The 21,454-nt window shown below is 36.3% G+C and overlaps 1 protein-coding gene across 12 annotated transcripts in view; it reads left to right on the top strand.

The window, feature by feature from the left end:
• BCAS3 (BCAS3 microtubule associated cell migration factor) overlaps positions 1 to 21,454 on the top strand; it is a 489,419-nt gene that overhangs the window by 151,784 nt on the left and 316,181 nt on the right. For all 12 annotated transcript variants that reach the window (XM_090257347.1, XM_090257345.1, XM_090257343.1 and 9 more), the window contains one exon: positions 11,419 to 11,683. In XM_090257347.1, coding sequence (XP_090113473.1) covers positions 11,419 to 11,683 — 265 coding nt within the window. The remainder of the gene's footprint in view (positions 1 to 11,418; positions 11,684 to 21,454) is intronic.

The following is a 21,454-nucleotide window of genomic DNA, read 5'->3' as shown; positions in this document are numbered from 1 at the left end:
TCTCAATGCTATTCCTATTTAATAGGGAGACCAAATAGAAATTACCAAAATTGTTTTGTTTTCTGTCACAGCTGGTAATTTAGGGGCTTGGGAATTTCTAAATACCAAAAACATCAAGATCTAAGGAAGCTCAATTAATGACCATTAAATTAATTTTATAAGCTTCTACTGAAAACCACATTTTGAAATGATATATACAATTTAACACTGATGATAAAATCTATATGGCATGTGATCTGTCTATCCATCTTTGAGTACTTCAGAATCATGTCATTCTGGATTCTTTAATCAGGCAAGGAAAAAAAAATCAAGTATGTGGATCTAATTATGTTGAATTAAGTTGTTTTGTGATCTATGACTTGGGATATCCTCTGCATCTGACAGTAATTTTCCTCATAAAGCACATATGTAGTTAGAAAAATATTCCTAGTTTTCAACAGTTAAGTCATATGTTGTAAAACCTTACAATATTTTGTTGATATACTTCCGTAATGTCTTATTCAAGCAGAGACAAGTCATTTTGTACTTAACATGCTAATTTTTATAAATTGTAAACTTGCTTTTGAAACATCTGCACATCAGATTAGTGTTACTTTTACTTTATCAGAGTGATCCTGCAAAATAATATGATTGGTATGTTTAATTCTCAAGGAGAAAAGAACCTAGCATTTTATTATTATTAATTGATAGTATTTGATGATCAGGTCAGATAAAAACAAATAAATTTAGTATGAATATGTCCCAAATATTGCCTTATGCTTTTACCGAAATTCGACATTTACTGGACTTTCTGTATTTTTACTTGCTAGACATCATCCTGATTTTTGCCAGTCCCCCTACCAAAAACATTAACTTTATTGAGATGTAATTGTCATAATACCAACTGAATTGTAGTACAAATACATCCGTAGACAATACATAGACAAGTGGGCATTGCTGGCCCACAATTATAGTCACCCCTCAATTAAAGTAGAGGAGACAGCTTTCCATTATCCTATTATGCCACTTGGTCCTTACATTTATCCCTCCAAAGTTTTTGTTGGGGTTGTACAGCTGCCCCAGGCCAGTAGTCACCATGCCTTTCATTTCATCCAAGCCCTGAGAAAAGGGCCCACTGAGCCACGGGCACTGCTTCAGGCAAGTGGAGTGGGTGATAAGGTAACTGGAAAAGCAAGATGTTGCTGGGTCCAGGCAGGAACGTATCCTGGGACCTACCATTTCCATTTGGCTAGCAAGCCCTCTTGGGCCCTCCCACTGTGTTCATCAAATTTGAGTGGACCCATCCCAGTGTGGGTCTGGAAAATCACAAGGCCTCCATGGGTCAGTTTTTCAGTTACAAGAACTTAGTAGCCCATTAATAGCTGCCCTCCACAAAAGGGCGTGTATTTGGTAGCTGACTCAGGCAGGTGGCGGTGTTGTACTGGGATAACACCATTAAGTCTTCACCTAGCCTTTTTCCTACTGGGATTCTGTGGTTTCTATTGTATAACATGGGAAGGAACTGGAAGCCTAGTAGGTGGTCATTTGTGTACTTGTCCCACAGGCTACATGACCGAGGCTACCCTCTGACACAGGCATGTGAGGACAGTCACACACTCACAACATGAGCTGCAGTAGTATACCCACATCACAGGCTCACGTTGGCTTCTCCTCCCCACTGTGAACTTCGTTTACACCTCGTTCTCGGGTCTTCTTCCTCCTCTGAGGACACGGACTAATGTGTTTAAAGTGCACATGCCGGTTGTTCCAATGGCAACTGCCAGGCAGTAACAATATGCCCTATCTTTTTTTATTTTAAGTTTTGGCATTGCCATTTTATTTTTTTAACTTTATTTTTATTTTTGACACTACTACAGATATCCCAATTTTCCGAACTTTTGCCCACCTCCACCCAGCCTCTGCCCCCTACCCCGTGGCCATCACCACACTGTTGCCTGTCTCTGTTTCTTGGTGTCAGGGGAGGCTAGCCTGCAGATTCAGAGAGGGCAGCCAGAAGTGTTGGCCCTTTTCTTTTTCTTGACCAAGTGTCGATGCCACTTATTTCCCCCTGGGCAACGATACTCTTGCCAGCCTCCAATGAGTGCCCTGGCACAATGGCCCCTTTCTGCCCCCATTTCCAGCACCGCCACATTCAGACCCTAAGAACTCGGCATTTTTGGCCACCCTCATCCTGGTCTCCACCCCAGTCCGCCACTGCTGGTTCTGCGGTGTTTGCAAAGCATCGCATGCACTTCTTCAGATTTCCATTGAAATAATTTGTGGATTCATAAGTACTAGTAAGAAATAATAGTAAGACATTCCATGTACACTTTACCCAGTTTATCCCAATGGCAGCATTTTGCAAAAGTACATGACCAGGATATTGACAGTTTATCTAAACAGTCACCTGCACTGTTTACAGTTTGGGGTTACTATGAATGTGTTACATGAACACAATTTTTATTTCTTTTGCATAGATGCCCAACTGTGTAATTGTCAATTCAGATGGTAATTGCTTGCTGCTTATTTTAGCTCATTTTTGAATTTCTGGCACCTAGAAGTGTGCAAAACATGTAAAAGGCTTTCCATAATTACTTATTGAATAAATAAATAGATGTGAAGAATTGATAAGTGGAAGGAGTGAGCAGATGGGACAGAGGGTATGTGTAGATTATCAGTCTTTACCATGTTTCCGTTCTAGGTAACTTAATCCAAAACAAACTTTCATTTTGTTTTTTAGATTCCACATATAAGTGAAATCATATGGTATTTATCTTTCTCTTCTGATTTATTTCACTTAGCATACTGCCCTCTAGGCCTGTCCATGTTTTCCCAAATGGTAAGATTTCATTCTTTTTTATGGATGAGTAGTATTTCATTGTATATATGTACTACACCTCTTTATCTGTTCATCTGTTGATGGACATTTAGGTTGCTTTCATGTCTTGGCTATTGTAAATAATGCTTCTCTATGAGACTTGTCTTTATGGTTTTGGTTGTCATTCTTATAGGCTTCTTCAGTATAGTGCTCTTGGATTTGTGAATTTTTAGACAAGTTTTCTCTGCTTTTGGGCTTTCTTCCTTCCTTCTTTCCTTTCTTTCTTTCTTTCAAAGATAGTTGGAAAGGGAATTGGTATTTGAGTCATTAGACCTATATTTGGCTACAGAAACAACATTACATTTAATAATGCTTTTTAAAAATCAGGGTTTATTCTTCTCATGTGCCAAAAAGGATGCTGCTGTTTTTGTTACAATTGCTCAGCAGTGTCTCTGACATTTTTGCTCTTTCCCTCGTGATTGTTTTATAATTGCAACTGCTCTGGACACCCTTTCTGAATTCCAGGCAGTAGGGTGGGAAGAAAGGGCAGCATCAGTAGTGTTAATTCCTTTTATCAGGAAAGTGGATACTGTCCCAGAACCCTGCAGTGGCACCCTGCTTTTGTCTGACTACTTATAACAATGTCAGCACTTTCTGTGAGAGAGGCTGGCAAGCATGTACGAATTATCTGTGGTGGTGTCGGGGGAGGGAGTGAAGTTTGGAGAAGGGTTCGATTTGCCATCCACGTAGTACGTCTGTATAACCATCAGCTCAGTCAGGACACGGGGCATTTCCATCATCCCAGCAGCTGTGCTGCCCGCTGCAGTCAGATCTTCCACCCGCTCTCACTCCGGGCAGTCGGTGCTGTCACTTCACGGGTTCATTTTTCAGTTGCAGTTGACATTCAATATTATATTAGTATCAGGAGTTACTTCATTCTTTTAAAAAGTATATATTTCATATAATTTCTAAGGTTTGATCTGGATTTAGGGGAACTGTCATTTCCTGTCACTTTATTATGTTTTCTAGGTCCATGTTACAGACTGTAGGTCAGTGTCAGCAGCATCTGAGTGCTTTAAAACTGCACATACCTTGGTCATGTGCCTCCCATCCCTCCATACCTGCTGAATCAGTTCTCAGTGTGGACCAGTGGGTCTGTATTTCTTACACATAATCTGGGTGCTTCTACACTAACGTTGGAGAATCCCTCCTTTAGATTTTAGGATGTTAAAAATAACCCTCAATTTTTATCACCAATATTAGTTAGTTGGCTTTTGGGTGAATTTGTGGCATAAATTTAAGAGTCTTGTAAGATGCTGATTTCTGTTCTCAATGGCTAAACGTAGTGATGCTTAATTCTAGTGCTCAAATACCCTGTTTCATATGTAATTTGAATTTAACCTGTTTTGTGAGTTAAATATACAATTTATGTATGGACATATTGTTCCATGTGAGTATATGTCTGCTATATAATATTGTTGTTTTGGATTATTAAATCAATGAACTATTTAAAAATATTTATAAATTAGAATTACTGAAATACAGTTACAGTATGTTTTAAGGAACAAATATATTAGCTTTCTAGGAGCTTAATTGGTTCTTGAAACCCAAATTTTACATTATTTCAATAAGAAACAAGTAGGTTTTATAAATATGCTAAATAAAACAGGAACCATTTTAAGAACAATAAATTATATAACCTAATATAAATTGGTAAAACAATTAAACGTTATGTATTTTTATTTGAATTTCATTAGCTAAATTTATGACATTTATGCATTTAAAAGCCCTAGATTGCCCTGACATGTGTGGCTCAGCAGGTTGGGCGTTGTCTTGCAAAGCAAAGGTTGCTCATTTGATTCCTAGTCTGGGCACATGCCTGGGTTGCTGGTTCCGTCTCTGGTCGGGGCACATGTGAAAGGCAACTGATCAGTGTTCCTCTTGCACATCGATGTTCCTCACCCTCTCTTTCTCCCTCCCTTTCCCTCTCTCTAAAAATAAATAAAATCTTTTAAAAAGAAAAAGCTCTAAATTGAAAAATAATAAGTGTCCTAATAAGGATTCCCTGACTAACCAAGGTACTCTTTGTTTGATTTCTTTTTGTGTTTTTATGCTACATTTTTATGCTGAATGGTGAGAATCTTAATAAACACTTCTGGTTATATCTTTTTACCATATTAAATTGAAGTCACTTATTTTACCCAGCCCCAGATGTGAAGTGAGCAAGCATAGGCATCGATAAAATGCTGTTCAGGCTTCCTAGTGGCTGCCTATCTTCCACTGAGCGTAGGGCTAGAGACATCTTTTAAGAACTTAGGCGAAGGTAAATGAAACCACATACTATAAAGAAAGCCATAGAGCTTCCCTTTCAGCAAACTAGCTAGTTAGTCCTCTCATTTTAAAAAAATTTACTGGCATTCTGTGGGTTGTCTTTTTACTTTTTTAATAGTATACTTTGATGCACAAGAAGCTTTTACTTTTGAAGTACAATTTATCTACCTTGTGCTTGTAGGTGGTATGAATTAAGAGTTCAGTTAAGAGTCTAATGTAGTAAACTGGGAGAGAGATTATAGTTAGAGGTTTAGTCTACATTGGTAGCAGTGAGAACAGAGACATTTGGACAGAACAAGTATATTTTGTGTAATTACAATAATAATAGCAAACATCTTAGTTCAGTGCTTCTTAGTGCTAAGGACTGTTCTAAGTGCTTTATATATTAATTCATTAAGCCTAAAACCCCATAATATTTGCATTATTTTTCTCATTTGCAAATAAAGAACTGGAAGACACAGAATTGTTAACTAACTTTTCCAGGGCAAAGTAACTGGCAAGTGGTAAATATTATTTACTCTAAAAAAGTGATCTCTAGGTAAAGCCTATATTGACATGTCGTCGTCGGCAGCCATCCGTCTCGAGAGACGATGGTGTAGCTTCTTAAGAGTCTATCTGCACCGCCGAGAATGGCTGTGCAGTCCGACTCGGGAGTGACACGGTATCTGTCTCCTCCCGTGTTGAATCGACATCTTGCGATGATGCTGGAGTGTCCTCTCCAGTGAAGCTGAAGCTACAGAGCCTGGGCAGGGTGATATGGAGGGTCTGCTGTTGCCCATGCAGCAGACCCCCCCTCTCTTCGCAGCTGAAGGATCCAAGGGAAAGACGGAGTCAATACAGCTTGGCTTCAGGTGCGCCGCAGGAGTTGCCGGTGTTGACTACAACGTCAAACCGCCTTAGGGACTCCGGCTCCGGGTTTTCTGTCGGGGTTTACTCCCTTAGCCTTTCCCCTGAAGAGGTATGCCGCAAGGCAGCGGAGGTTTTTTGGAATCAGAGTTTTCCTTCTCTGATGATTGACATGTAAAGACTTTATATTTATAATGCTACTTCCATATATTTTCACTATGTTTTATAATATTAAATTTTAAAGGTTATTTTACATTTCAAATTGGCTACTCATGTTATCTGATGTGAAATTATAGATATGCATGTGCATATGTCTGTGTATCTATATTTGTATTTATGAGATATGTAAAATGCATATTACATATAAATATATACATACATATCCATAGATCTGAAAGAATGTGTTCAAGGCAATAAATAGTTGTCTCTGGGTTGTGGGATTTATGTGTGTATGTGTGGGTTTTTTTGTAAACTAAAATGATTTTATGTAATAATAGTGTTATTGTTGAACTGAGTATAGATATGTTCACCTGGAAGCAAAATAAAATGTCTGCTTACTATGGAATTTAGAAAAGAACTGTGATCTAATTGGTCTCATGTTCCTACCTACTCATGTCTTGTATGGATTCCTTTTTGGAAAGGATTTATGTACAGTTGTCCCTTTCTATACTGTGGAGTGTTTGGTACACTGTAAAAATAATACTTATTAATTTGAGTCTTACTGTGTTTTTGACTTCGGCTTTAGAATTTCAAGGTATTTTTTGCTTTGACGTCTGTGATGCACCAGCAGGCCTACATTTACCACATGATGGTGCTATAAAATACATCGGCACGGGGGTCCGTAGGCCATATGTCACCCTGTCTGTTTCTGGATACCTCACAAGCTAAGAATACTTTCTACAGATGAGCATTGGAATCTGTTTGATTATATTAATACTAGCTTAGAATCCCAAATAAGCAAAATAACTTCTGCAACAGATTCCATATTTCTCATTAGTAGACCTATATTATGAAAAAGTTATAACAGTTGCCTGATCTAGTCAGTGTTATTTGCCATGATATTTAGTACAGTAGAGCTAAATCAGAGATACAACTCTCACTGAGCTCTGCTGTTTTGTGATGAGAAAATCTTAACTAGAATTATTCCGAAATTGAGGTCTAAAAATAATGCAGATGATGTCATCTTCTTATTACCAGCTTGTCATTATGTATAGTCTTTCTTGTTATTAATGATGTATGAAAAACCACCCAACTTGTTTGATAATACCAACAGTTATATCATTTTGTATTTTGTGGGTAGGTGATTGGTTATCTTCTGTAACGTTATTTAAAGGATTAAACTGTCTCTAGTCTCTTGACAGCTAATATCTTTAGCAACCATTCTCTGCTCATTTATGTATCCTGATGTGTCTTCAAGGTCATAGAGCAGACTCAGTGCTCTAATAGCAGTTTTCTAAGAAGCATTTAGGTGGAATCCTGTCTTCCTGCCTTGATACTGATTGTTAGCACCACCTCATATCAGAAGTATTCTTAAAATGAAAGGAGACTCCTTTTCATTGACAGATCAGGAAATGGTCTTGATTATAAATGTTTGGAAAAAGGTTTTAGATAACATGGTTTAGTTCCACTGTGGATGGAACATAAATTACTTAATAAGCTTAAAGATGTTCTTCTTTATATATTTGATTCTGGCTTGTGTTAACGCATTTGATAGTATGGTATTAAATTTGTTTGGCTCTGTGTTTCTTTTCTCTTGCTTTGGTACTTTCAAGTTTCTTTGTCCTGCCCCTTCTGTTTTTCTTGCTTTTATACGTCAGTTTAATTGGAAGTTATCTCATAGGCATGACTACGTGGAATGACTGTTTATTCATAATTCTAGAATTCCTGGGAGTTAAATTTATCAGCTCTCAAGAGATTCTTTAATTATAACATTAATGTATCATTTATCACAATAGTTGAAATAGACAGGTATGTAGTTGAAATTGGGTTTATCCCTGTGTTGTTAATTTTGGTCTGGCAATAGTTTAGCAATGAAGTATCTTGTCTTGATATGTCAGACTAATTTTTTTTAATTTAAAGATTCCAGGCTCTTCTAGAGACTTGTACTTTGATGAATACTTACAGCTTTTGTTTGTGGAGTATTTCTGAATTATTACTCAAGATTTAATCTGACTTTAGGTTTATTTGAAGATCTAATATATTGGAAAGTTGGCTTTAATGGCTAAGGCAGATTTTCTTAGCTCACATTGTTGTAATGAAGCTGATATATTCATACATATATACACACATATATACATTTCTCCTGTTAAATCCCACTCACAGACATCTTATATTCTACATACTTTTGCAATGTCAGGGCTCTTTTTTAAAAAAACACTGTTCAATTATTGTTTTATGTAGTATAAAATTATTTATTTTCTAATTATTTCTTAATCCCTTCACCGTTTTCATTCAGTAACCCTGGATGAAATACAAATTGGTAGTTACAAACTAGTCACGGGGGTGGAGAGTATAGCATAGAAAATATAGTTAATAATATTGTAATAACTGTGTATGGTGTCATGTGGGTACTGGAAATATTGGGGTAAACACTTTTTCAAGTATATTGATTTGTCTAACCACTATGCTGTATACGTGAAACTAATACAGAATAAAATGGAAAATTGTTTTAGTTTATCATTAAGTCAGTGTAGAAAATTTTAGGTATCTGACTCTCCTTCCTTTTAGGAGTTATGATTAAAAATGGTTAAAAGTCTTGAATTTTACTTGGCTTTTTCTTCAGTGTAGAAGTATAGAAGTAAATGAAGAAGACACATTGCTACGATATATTTTTATATTGTATTATGATTGCCATGGTAGCCATGGTTTCACATTATGTACTTATAGTACACTGTTACTGTCTGTATTCATTATACTGTGCATTAGAACTCTGGCTTATGTACTACTCTTCATGAGTTTGTACACTTGAATACTGTCAGTCTTATCCCCCCATCACCCAGCCCCTGGTAACTACCACTTAACCCTGTATTCTTTATAAGTTTGAGTTATTTCTTAGATTCCATATATAAGTGATATCTTACAGTACTTATCCTTTTCTGTCTGATTTCTCTCCCTCTGCATTCTGTGCTCAAGGTTCATCCATGTCACAAATGGCAGAAAATACTTTTTTCTCAAAGCTGAGTTATAGAGTTTATCCACTGGTGGGCATTTGGGTTGTCAGAGTGTTTCGAGGCCTTTTCTGCATTCCACCTCTCTTCAGGGACCTGTATTCCTGGCTTTGAGGGAGCTCCTCCCTACTTTTCCTTCAGTTATCCTTCTCCCCACTGCAAATCCACTCCCTTACATTTCATCCCAAGAATCATATTTCCAAAATGGAAATCCTGACTACATTATTTCTTAACACATTGCGTACGGGTGGTGAGGATTCTCGTCATTTCTAAAAGACATTTAAATTCCCCGGATGCAACGTGTTAAAACCCAAGCACGTCCTGCACTTGCTTTTGCTGCCTCTTGTGTTGTTTCTGACTTACTGAAACTTGCCCATCGTTTTCTTGTTATATATATGCCATTGTATCTGAAATGGAATTTCTGGTATATCTAAATGGAATGTCGTTCTCTCCTTTCTTTGTGAGTATATCCAACTTCAAAAATCAATTCCATTATCTATACCTATTCAGATATTGTTTTTTTGGCTACTTCAAACCATCATCTTCATCAGCTCCTTTTCATATCTCACAAGTAGATTTCGTATTTTCCTTTTTGTTACCATTGGGCCTTATACGTAAGATAGTTATTTTACTTCTATGTGCAGTGGAACCTTGGTTCTCGAACTTAGTTTATTCTGGAAGGCTGTTTGAGAAGTGATATGTTCAAAAGCTGAATCATAGAGGTGACTGATTATATAGGCATCAATCAGCCTGTTGGGTAGAAAATCAAGAACTGAAATTTTGTTCAACAACTGAGACATTTTCTTCATGAACAACATGGTTGAGAACTGAATTGTTTGAAGTAGGAGACATTCAAGAACCAGGGTTTGTTGACTGTATTATATTTTCACAGATTTCTTGTATGTCTTTTCCTTTTGGTAGGCTATGAGCCCAAGGATTATTGCTTACTTACCCCTTTGTTCCTAGTACTTAGTAGCAACGTACCCAATGAATATTTGTCAAGTGAATGATTGGATTAAGTACCTCACCTACATTGTGCAAGCTCTGTCTGGAAAAAGTCCAACCATTGTTAATATAATGAGAATGGTTTGTGCCAGGGATCCCCAACCTCCGAGTGGACCTGTACCGGTCCATGTCTGTTAGGAACTGGCCTCAGAGCAGGAGGTGAGCTTGAATGTAATGTGCTTGAGTCATTCTGAGACCACCCCCTGGCCCCATCTGTGGAAAATCATTTTCCATGAAACTGGTCCCTGATGCCAAAAAGGTTGGGGACCGCTGGTTTGCGTGACATTGATATAACCTGGCCACCAATGAGAGTGGACCATAATGCACATGTGTAAACAATGACAACTTCATTGTACTGGTCAGTGGGGACAGTAGATGCCTTTGAGTGAATATGTATAATGTGGCCATTGCATTCAAAATGACTGAGTAGAGCAACTGATCTGCATCAAATTTCGCGTTAAGCTTGAACATTTCTCCATGGAAACTATTCGGATTATTCAGAAAGTCACAGCTATGGGCAACTGGTGATTGGGAGCTTCATCACAATAGCACATTCGTTCATGCATCACGTCTCATGCAGAGCTTTTTGGCAAAACATCTAATTATCCAGGTGACCCAGCCCCCCTACAGTCCAGATTTGGTGCCCTGTGACTTCTGGCTTTTCCTGAAACTGAAATCACATTTGAAAGGGAAGAGATTTAAGACCATTGATAGAGTCAGGAAAATATGAAGGAGCAGCTGATGGCGATTGAGAGAACTGTGTGAGGTCCCAAGGTGCCTACTTGGAAGAGGACTGAGGTGTTATTGTCCTAGGTACAGTGTTTCTTGGATCTTGTACCTTCTTCAATAAATGTCTCTATTTTTCATACTACATGGCTGGATACTCCCTGGACAGACCTTGCATAGTGTGTATTTTTATTTTAACTATTCTGTGCCATTTAGAAGGCAAATTCACTTAGAGAAATAAACCTGACTCATATATTTTCTTGCAGCTCTATAGAGTGAAGCTATGTAGGCCCTGTTTTCTGACTTGGCACTCTATGCAGGAAAGGGATAGAATTTCCTACTCTTAAGTCTTATCATATCCCTGATACGGAGTTTTCATCAGTGTTTGAAACTTATCTGTAGAATAAAATTTTTAATTTATAACTTGATCTTAGGTAAATTTGGTAATAAGCATTGCTATTCATATTTCGCAATATGTGTGTAATGCTCTTAGATAAATGCAAGTAGTTTCAATCATTTCTCTGTTTTTCCACATCACATTTTTAGGTACAAGACATCTGCTTTAGCCATGACTGTCGCTGGGTCGTGGTCAGTACGCTCCGGGGGACATCTCATGTTTTTCCAATCAACCCTTATGGTGGCCAGCCTTGTGTTCGAACACATATGTCACCACGAGTTGTGAATCGTATGAGCCGTTTCCAGAAAAGTGCCGGGCTGGAAGAGATTGAACAAGAACTGACATCCAAGCAAGGAGGTCGCTGTAGCCCCGTTCCAGGTCTATCAAGCAGCCCTTCTGGATCACCTCTGCATGGTAAACCTACTTTTTTCTCTCTCCACTGAACCCTGCAATCTTCTTCCCTTTGGCCTTAATTTTCAAGATCTGGGACATAATAAATCCGTTTTTCTAATCTGTTCATGCACAGACAAGGTCTTGGGTTCACTTTGAGACATTCTTAATTTATTAAAATATTTAATTAATTGAAGACCATGCAGCAATGATGGTCTTTATCATGGTACTTTAACTTCCTAACTTTTTCATTATGTAAGGGCTTCCTTGTGCCATTTTTTATGGAATATGAAGTTTGAGACAATACTCTTAAATTTAGAAATTTACTCTTCTATTATATAGATCTTTTCCAGAAAACTTAGTCTTTAACCAAAGCCACCACTATATAGTTCATTAGGAAATATTCATTACTGGAGAAGAATGGTCATGAGTCATATGTATTTTAGAGAAGCATTTGCATTTTATTTTAAAACACATCTTTGTGGGATTTCTACCAATATATTACAGGAAAAACAAAATAGAAATGCATGGCTCATTAATTTATCTTAGAGCAAATAGTTGTGTTACTGTCACCCCAACCAATAAATGAAGCATTACTAGAAGTCCCCTTTTGTGCTCCTTTTCCATGAAAGAAAACCATGCATCTGACTTTATGGTAATCATTTTCTTATTAAAAATGATTTTTTCCTTAGGAAGCATCCTTAAATACTGTTGTTCACGTTCATATGAGTGGAATCATGGAGTATGTATATTTTGGTATATTCAGCTTCTTTAACATCATGTTTGTGAGATTAATTCAGATTTACTTTATTTCCATTGCTCCTACATATTCCATTGTACAGTTACACTTCCACATATTGTTTATTTATCCTTTCTACTACTGTTGATGTATATTTGGGTCATTTCTGTTGTGGGGCTATTATGTATAATGATGCACTGAAAAATTCTCTACTTGGTTCTCGGTGCACATATGTACTCATTTTAAGTGGAAATGCTTGGTTAAAATGTTGCAAACCTTGACCTTGGTAGTTTAATACCAGAGAAGTTGTACCATTTCATTCCCATCAGAATGACAGAAAATTATTTGTTGACATTAGATGACACTTTCATTCATTAAGCTGTTACCCCTCATTTCTTTCTTTTCAAGCCCCTAAGCACCATTAACCGGCTTTCCATCTCTGTGGATTTACCTGTTCTGGGTATTGCATATAACTGCCTTCATACCATATGTGACTTTTTGGCTTTTTTCCCTGCAGTATAACGTTTTGGAGGTACAGCCACATTGTTATATGTATCAGTACTGCATTCCTTTTTGTGGCTGAATAATATTCCATTGTGTGTATATATCACAATTTTTTATCCATTCTTCCATTGATGGACATTTGGGTTGATTCCAGCCTTTAGCTATTGTTAACAGTGCTGATATGAACACGTGTGTACAAGTATAAGTTTGAGTAACTCTTCGCAATTCTTGTGGAAATCGCCGATCCTTATTTGTTTTAGCTTCTGCTTGAACACATATCCTTTTGTAATACCTAACCAACTTAGAAATATATTTTCTGTAGGAAGTTTTAGTACAGCCTGAAAAACATAGGTATATGGAATCCTGGGGAGAAATTGTGTTGTAACTCAAAAAACTTGGGACCTCTGTTTTCTCCTCATGTGATGTTTTATTCATGTGTATTTAACTTAACTAGTGACCTATGACCTTCAAGGTTGTAACTCTTTCAGAATCAGAGCCAGCTGAAAACAGCAATTTATAAAAGTATTTAGAATTTTAAAAGAAGTTGAAAGTTACGCAATATTCTTATTTTCTGTCATTTGAAGAAATTTTACTTAAATAATTACTTACATTTTTTTTGGTATAAATATTTTGTCATGTAACTAGGTGACAGTATTGGTTCTTTGAGGACCTTTCTCTTTGTTGATGTTGAATATTTTTCTTTACTTAAATCCTACTAAACGCTTGATGGAGAGAGAGTCAGTGTGCATGTGGAGTAGCTAGGTTGACCAACAAACCAGTTGTATTGATAGAAAAATTCAGATATGTAGTCCTTACATTTACACGTCTTCAGAGAGTATTATTTTGAGCTTTTTTCTTCCTGTTCTTCTTCCCTTATAAGCATGCCACAAACCAGGTTCTGTCCTAAGCTTTGGGAATAATGTGCCCCAAAAATAGTCATCTCTGGTCTGTGTATCTTCTAGTCTAAGGAAAAGATAGATATTAAATGACTGTGAACAAATTCCTTTGAATATATTTTTGCTGAAGGGTACAAAGTGGCCATCAATTAAGGATTTGTCATTTGTAAAACAACAGATGGTTGAAGAGCAATACTTCAATTTCCAGGTCAAAATATGCTATTTTCTCTCAGCTCTAGTGCTCACAGCTCTCTTTATTTTCCTACTGCTAACACATATTCAAATTTTATTATGTTGGAATTTCTCCCCATTACTCTGTGTAGTTTTGCTCATTTTTAAAGCACTGACATTAGAGTGATGGTCATTTTTCTTCACGTTCTCTTTGTATTTCACATGTCAAAACAAAATGGGCATTGTTGTTGGTTAGTTCTAAAAAGGACGTATTTACAGTTTGTGTGGATAAACAGTGTGATGCTGGTCAAAAACAATGTAAACTTTCAACAGGGAGGGATTCATGTTGAAAATGAATCATGCTTGGTGGTATTACTGATGTTTGTGCTCTTTTTAGCAAAGTAAAGGAAACTGTTAAACAGCAGTTGATATCGGGATACTTCCTTTTTACTCTCTGGAGTCAGTCCAGTGTAGGTTTGGATTATTTTATCTTCTTGCCTTTTTTTTTTTCTTCCTTTAACAGAGGACCTTTATTTATTTGAAATAAATTCTCTCTAAATATGTCTTTGATTTACTTTTTTTATTGCCCGAACCTTAATTTGTGTGAGGGGTTTTTAACCTAAGATCCATGGACATAGATACAAAGAATTACATCCCTATGTTTACTATCTTCTAACCAATATTAAGTGTTTCCTTTCATTATGAATATAGACAACAGAAAACAGTAACATTAGTAGTACTTGTGACATTGTCACCCATAAAAGCACACGTTTTCGTATTATATATGAACTATATATCTTTTTAGCATTTTGAATTACTGAAATATATTTTGAAATATAGTTTATACTCATACTATTACTGATTTTACTATTATTACATACATTATTATAGCAAAACTTAATTTTTAAATATATTAATACTGATACTTCAATATAATGGTGCCCTTTATGTATTTTATTTCATACATTTATAACCGTTATTCACAGGAAGAGTCCACAGGCTTTCTGAGACTGTGCAAGCAATCTACAGCACACAGCTGATCGAGAGCCCCATCACCTGTTTCAATAGCCTCCAGCCTTTTTTATATCACAGACATTTCCTTTGTTAACCCTAAATACGAATTTCCACCTTTCTGCTTAAAACCTTTCAGTGTCTCACCATCCTTGTAAAATGTCAGAGAAGGTCCCATCTTATTTCTTGCTTATTGTCCCACAGCACCTAGGTTGCTGCATCCTTTCCCAAAAATGCCTCACGTATTCACTTCTTGGCACCTTTCCTCTTTGTATCCTTATCTCTACTTGAACTGTTATCCTCTTGAATGTCTACTAAAACCCTACTTCATTGTGATCTAGCTAAAAATATCACTTTATCTCTTTAGCCTCTCTTAAACATCTCTTGATGTTGTGTTATCTGCATCAGCCTTGATATTGACACTCTGAACGTACTTTTATTATATCATAACATGTTGATTGGTCATTGACTTGCCTGTCTCTCCCATTAGATTGACTTCCATGAAGGCAGGCTTGCTCTTATTTATATTTCTATCTTTGTACCTTGCGTAGTATTTGGTAAAATGTAGACTAAGGCTTTGAGCCAAGTTTTGAACATATTTAGAAATTCTAATAAAGCAATTTAGATTTAAATCATTACTTGTCAGAATGAGGTGCTTTTCATTGATGGTAACATTGCTGTTCATTTTAACAACTTTCAGATGCATTCATATTCAGCAACTATTAATTAGTGTTTACTAGATCTAAGCACTGTTTCTGAAGTCTAAGAATATAGCAGTGAGCAAGAGGGAAATGTCCCTGTTCCCATGGAGCTGACTTTCTAGTGAAGTGATAGGAATGATGGAGAGGATGGCTAGATCGATAGATAGTTTTATGAAGAAAAACAGAGGATGGAAGAGGAACAGGGAATGCCTGGAGAAGATTGCAGTTTGAAAGTAGAATGCTTCCTGCAGGCCTCACTGAGTTGATGATGTTTGAACAAAGACGTGATGGAAGTTTCGGTGAAAGTCATGCAGATGTCAGGCAGAAGGAACGGCTAGTATAAAATTCTTGAGTAGGGAAAGTGCTGAAGCATCGTACTAGAAGCGCATTGTAGAAGATGAAGTCAGAGAGGAAATGTGGCCAGATCATGTCAACCTTTGACTCTCACTTAGAGTGAGTTGGAGAAGCTGGGCAGTTTTGAGAATAAGACTGACCTGGTAAGACGGTGTTTGGGCAGGATCAGAATGGAAATCTGTGTTAAGAATGCACAGACTGAGTTCTGTATAGTGGAGATTCTGAATAGTGATTGGATTTTTGCTATTTTTTGATGGTAGGGCCATCAGGATTTCTGGTATATTTTATGTCTGGTGTGAGAGAAGAGAGGATTCAGAATGACTAGTAAGGCTTTTGGCCTGAATAGCTGGTAGCATGGGATTGCTATCAAATGAAATGAGAAATACAACAGGGCTGGGGATAGGGAGAGGATCAGGCATTCTGGAAATGTTTCGTTTACTTTGTGTCTTTGACCTCCTGGTGATGTTAAGTGGGTAGTTGGTTTTATGAGTCTGGAGTTTAGTGGAAAGGACTAGGCTGAGGGTAAATGTTTGCAAGGCCTAGATACAGCCCCAAGCTGGGTGAGGTCACCTCGTAAGGGACTGAGTATGGGGCGAGGGGGTGGGGTGGGGACGGATGATGTCCCAGGACTGAGCCTTGGGGCCTCCTTACATTAAGTACCAGTGACATAGAAGGAAGACCATAGATAGGAAATCCTGGAGGTCAAATGAAGACATTTTTTTCTGAGAAAAGGGAGTGATTAATATGTGAAAATCTGCTGATAGGTCAATTAAGGTAAGGACTGAGGAAAAGAAAGAATACTATCAAATTTAGTAATGTATGTATAGGACATGTAGCTTTCCTAAGAGCAGTTTGGTGGAGTGGTAGCGGCCTGATGACGTGGATTTTAGTAAGAACTAGAAGGTAGGAATTGGTGACCAGCATTGATAAGTCTTTCAAGGAGCATTGATATCAAGGGGAGCAGAAAGATGGGGAGTAGTTAGAGGGAAAAGAGGAGATTGCTTCTGTTTTCTCATGAATATAAGAAGTGAAGATGGTTGCAGGTTTTGGGAGCTTTAAGGATAAAGGCACAGGTTGCAAAAATGGTCCTCTAGGAGGAGAATAGGCTTTACTAACTGTAGTAAACTTTGCCTGAATGAAGAAACCATTTTTCCACTATTATTTAAGCCCCAAGCAAATTTAATTATTTGCCTTTGCTTTCCAGCTTCAACACCTTGTCCCTACACCTGAATTGATTTTCTCTCTTTTCTTCAAGTAAACGCTGAATGCATCTTTCAAGCTCAGTTTAGCTTATGATGCTCTTTCTCCCTCTTAACATAAAATGTCAGACTTCATGTATTTGATCCTTATTTTCTATGCTCTCCATTACCAAGCTGTAACTTGCGTGGGGAAGCAGTTGGAAGACAAGGAGTTAGACTACCTGGGGTAGAATCTGTGTTCCATGACTTCTCAGCTCTTTAATCTTAGACAAATTACTTAAATCTGCCTGTGCCTTAATTTTCTTTCTGTAAAATGGGGAAAATAATATTACCTACCTTATAGAGTTACTGTGAGGATTAAAGCACTTTGAATAGTGTTTGGCACATGTCAAATACTCAATAAAAGATTAGCTGCTATGATTAGTATCATTATTAATCCTGTTAATCATTGAGCTATAGGGGATTGAGTAATTTTTCATATTTTTGTATAGTATAGCCTCTTATCCAGAATACTGAATAAATGGCTGATTCACTGAATAATGAGTGAATGAAAAATATAATTGTGACCTTATTGTGTACAAGCTTTTTAGTCTCGGATTCAATATTGATAAGTTGACTTCCGACATTGTTTCTGAAATGGAGACACCAACAAAACTGAAAAGTGAAGGTAATATGATTTTGTCTTTTTCATTTGTTTTTGCTTATTTAAAATCCATACATCAGGAAATGTAGTTTTGTAATTTAATCCACCTATTTTTGACCTTTTGCATTTCTTTATTTTGAAAATTACTTTTCCAGTTTAGATTTAAGAATATGGCATTTACTCTGTGGTAGGGCTTTTAAGGATTTTTTCTTTTTTTTTCTTTTTGCTATTTCCAGTGACTTGTCAGAGGGATTTTGGATTCATTTCTACAGTTCTCCAGAGTTTCTGGAAGTGTCTCTTTTCCCATTAACTTATTGGCCCTCAGGGGAGGAGCCATATTTGAGTCATAGCTTCTGACACTTGAATTCCAGATTCTTCTTCCAAATGGAAGAGACTCTGAGACCTTCTTGGACTTGAAACCTCCATGTTTTAGTGTCAGTGCTTTTAAATAACTGGTAGCATTACTTTTCTTTTTCAGCATCTGAATGATTTTTATTTTTTTTACCACTCAAACTTTTTATAGCCTTTATTTAATGGTTTATTGTGATTACTTTTGTTGATCATAGTTTTCTTGATACGGACCACATCACAATAGTAAATACAAAGCAACCACACATTTTAGCCTTATATATCATAGTTTCATCTACTTAAGACAGTCAGTAAGAATGTGTTCTTTCTTGATTTCTCTTTCCACATCACTGTTTACTTATGGATTGAAGTTTCTGTTGTGTGTTTTCATTTTTTTGCCAAGAAAAATCAATCATGTGTACTGTAACTCTGCTTTAAATTTTATGCCTCATAGGACACACAGTATATATATATGTGTGTGTGTGTTTCTCTGTGTGTGTGTGTGTGTTTCTCTGTGTGTGTGTCTGTGTGTATACTGTAGTGTATATATATATAATATATGCATAACATATATACATGTTAAGTGGATAAAAATCTTTTGTTAGACTATATCATAGTTTAGTACCTGAGTTTTTACTGGTTACATGTACTTGGTTGTTTCAGCTCAAATGAAGTTTAGTTTTTAATTGGCTGTTTTCAAGTCTAATAAATTTTTCCCAGTGAATATGATTTCATATAAATTCTTTTATCATTCTTAAAAATGTTGCTATAATATTATGCTTATTTTTGCATGTACTGTATACCAAAATCATACATCTTTAAACACTTTTATGTCACTTCCTATTGTTGAACAGATGAGTTTTTGGGGACAGTGGATTGAAAGGAAAGCAACTGAAACAAGGTGCTTTCATTTAAGAAGCACTAATTGAAAAAAAAATTAAATAAAAATCGCATAGTTTTTAATAGACTTGTAGAGCAGTTTTAGCTTAATAGAAAAATTGAGGCCCTGGCTGGTGTGGCTCAGTGGATTGAGCACCGGCCTGTGAACCAAGGGGTCTCTGGTTTGATTCCCAGTCACAGGCATGGGTTGTGGGCCAGGAAGGACCCCAGTTGGGGGCATGTGAGAGGCAACCACACATTGATGTTTCTCTCCTTTTTAAAAAAAAGAAAAAAGAAATATTGAGAGGACAGTTCAGGTAGCATAGTTTTTGAGGAAAATAAATTATCTTGGAGTATCTTTAAAAATTCTTATATTGTTGATATTATCTTTTATCTGTTTTATTTGGAATAGTGCACATTTTTTTCCTCTTTGCAAGTTTTCCCTTAAAATAAATGCCAGGTAAGGTAGTTAGCAATGGAAGCTAACCTGAAATTTCTTCTTTTGCCTTTTACTGCTTATGAAATATTTTGTATTTTCTCTGTATTATTTTACATTGGTAAATCATAGACTCCGGGTTTAAGTGGTTTTGATTTTAAATGGTTAATTAGACATGCCTCTAGAGGGCGATCTTTTCTAAACTTTCCTATGAATGTAATCATGGCAACTCTGGCATGAACCTGGTGTTCTATGGATGTTGATGTCTTATAAGATCTTATAATTATCCAGCTGCCTTCTTATTATGTTTTCTATGATTTATTCTTCAAAGTCTTCTTAGAGAATTTAACTTTTGCATTATAAGGGGTGGGCAAAAGTAGGTTTACAGTTGTGATACAAATAAGTAATACAATAATTAATAAATAATAATACAACAATAAACACTCTGCTTTGTGTACTCAGAGTTGTAAATTTACTTTTGCCTACCCTTCTATTATTATCAATTAATATCTGTTTTAACCACTCCACCAGATATCGGGGTTCTCTGAATAAATTCAGGTAATTGAACGGAGGCAACTTTTTTAGTTAATTAAGTGGTGTCTGCATTTTCTAAAAATTCCTTTCTTTGATTCTCTGTGTTGTTATTCAAGGACCTAACTTCTCTACTTTATGGGACCAGAGTGATTAAACTCCACAATTAAGAACTTTTTGGGGCTTTTAGTTAATCTCTACTTCTCTTTTCTGTTAACATTTAATAGTTTTATTGTTTTTGTTTACCTATTTATTATCATTTTATCAAAGTAATACATGCAGTTAGTATAAAAGACAAATAATACCACAGATTGATAATGAAAGGCGGCACTCTGCTGCCCACCCTGCTCTTTGGGGTCATTCCCCAGAGGCGTCTTCTTTCAATTCTTCATAGTCTTCCTCGAGGTTTTTCTTTTTTAGCTCCTTTCTGGAAATCATGTTCAGTTGGAAATAGATCTCCTACATTGAACCCCTAACTTTCTTTTCTTTTTTCTATTGCTTTCTTTGTTTCACTTTATAAGTGTCCCCAGTTTATCTTTAACCTTCTTATTGCATTTTTATTTCAGCAACATGTTTTTAATATTCTTACCCTGAATGTTTCTTTTATTATTACATCCTTTTCTTATTTGACAGACATAAGATAGTTTCTCTCTTTGAGATAGAATTATTGTTTTTGAACCATAATATAGAGACCTAATATTGTTTCTGTTTTTTCTTTTTCATTTTTTTGGTTGTGATCATTATCTTTCATATTAGAGCAATGCTTCTCAGTTGAAATTATAATTTACCTAAGTAGATTTAAAAAGCACTGATACCCAGGCCCAATCTTACACTGATTAAACCAAAATATTGGCCTGAATGTCTAGGAATCCTTGGCTGATCATTCTCATTTTTACTTTATTTTAACATTTTGTTATTTATTAATTTACTTCATGGTTTTATTTTTATTCAGCTAACCAACAAACATGTACTAAAGAAATGATTGGAAGCTCTTTGAGCATGAGAAGGTCATACCAACTGGTAATTTTATTAGAGTATCCAAATCAATACAATTTGTATTTCACTTTTCCCTTCGACTTGTCAGTTCCCCATAAAGGGGTGGTGTTTGGTGATGGAGCTTTCTGGCAATAAACTTAGAAGAGGGTTTGGTTTACCCCTTTATATGTTGCTATGGTCTTCTTTTTCCAGGGAGGAAGACATGTAAGAACGTTTTGGTTAGGTTCCATTGAAATAATTTGTTTTTAAGAATTTGATTTTAGAAAAATTGGAAAGGGAGAAGAGAGTAGGAATTAGCCTTCTTAGAATACATGATGACCAATGTCTAATGGCCCAAATAAACAGATTTGGAAATAATCAGAGTGAGAGTAGCAGCCATGAGTAGTC

Source organism: Furipterus horrens, unplaced genomic scaffold (assembly GCF_987537825.1).
Source record: "Furipterus horrens unplaced genomic scaffold, mFurHor1.1.pri manual_scaffold_11, whole genome shotgun sequence".
In the NCBI taxonomy this organism is placed as follows: domain Eukaryota; kingdom Metazoa; phylum Chordata; class Mammalia; order Chiroptera; family Furipteridae; genus Furipterus; species Furipterus horrens.
Note: the sequence above shows the minus strand (reverse complement) of the source record. Positions and strands in the feature narration are given on the sequence as shown.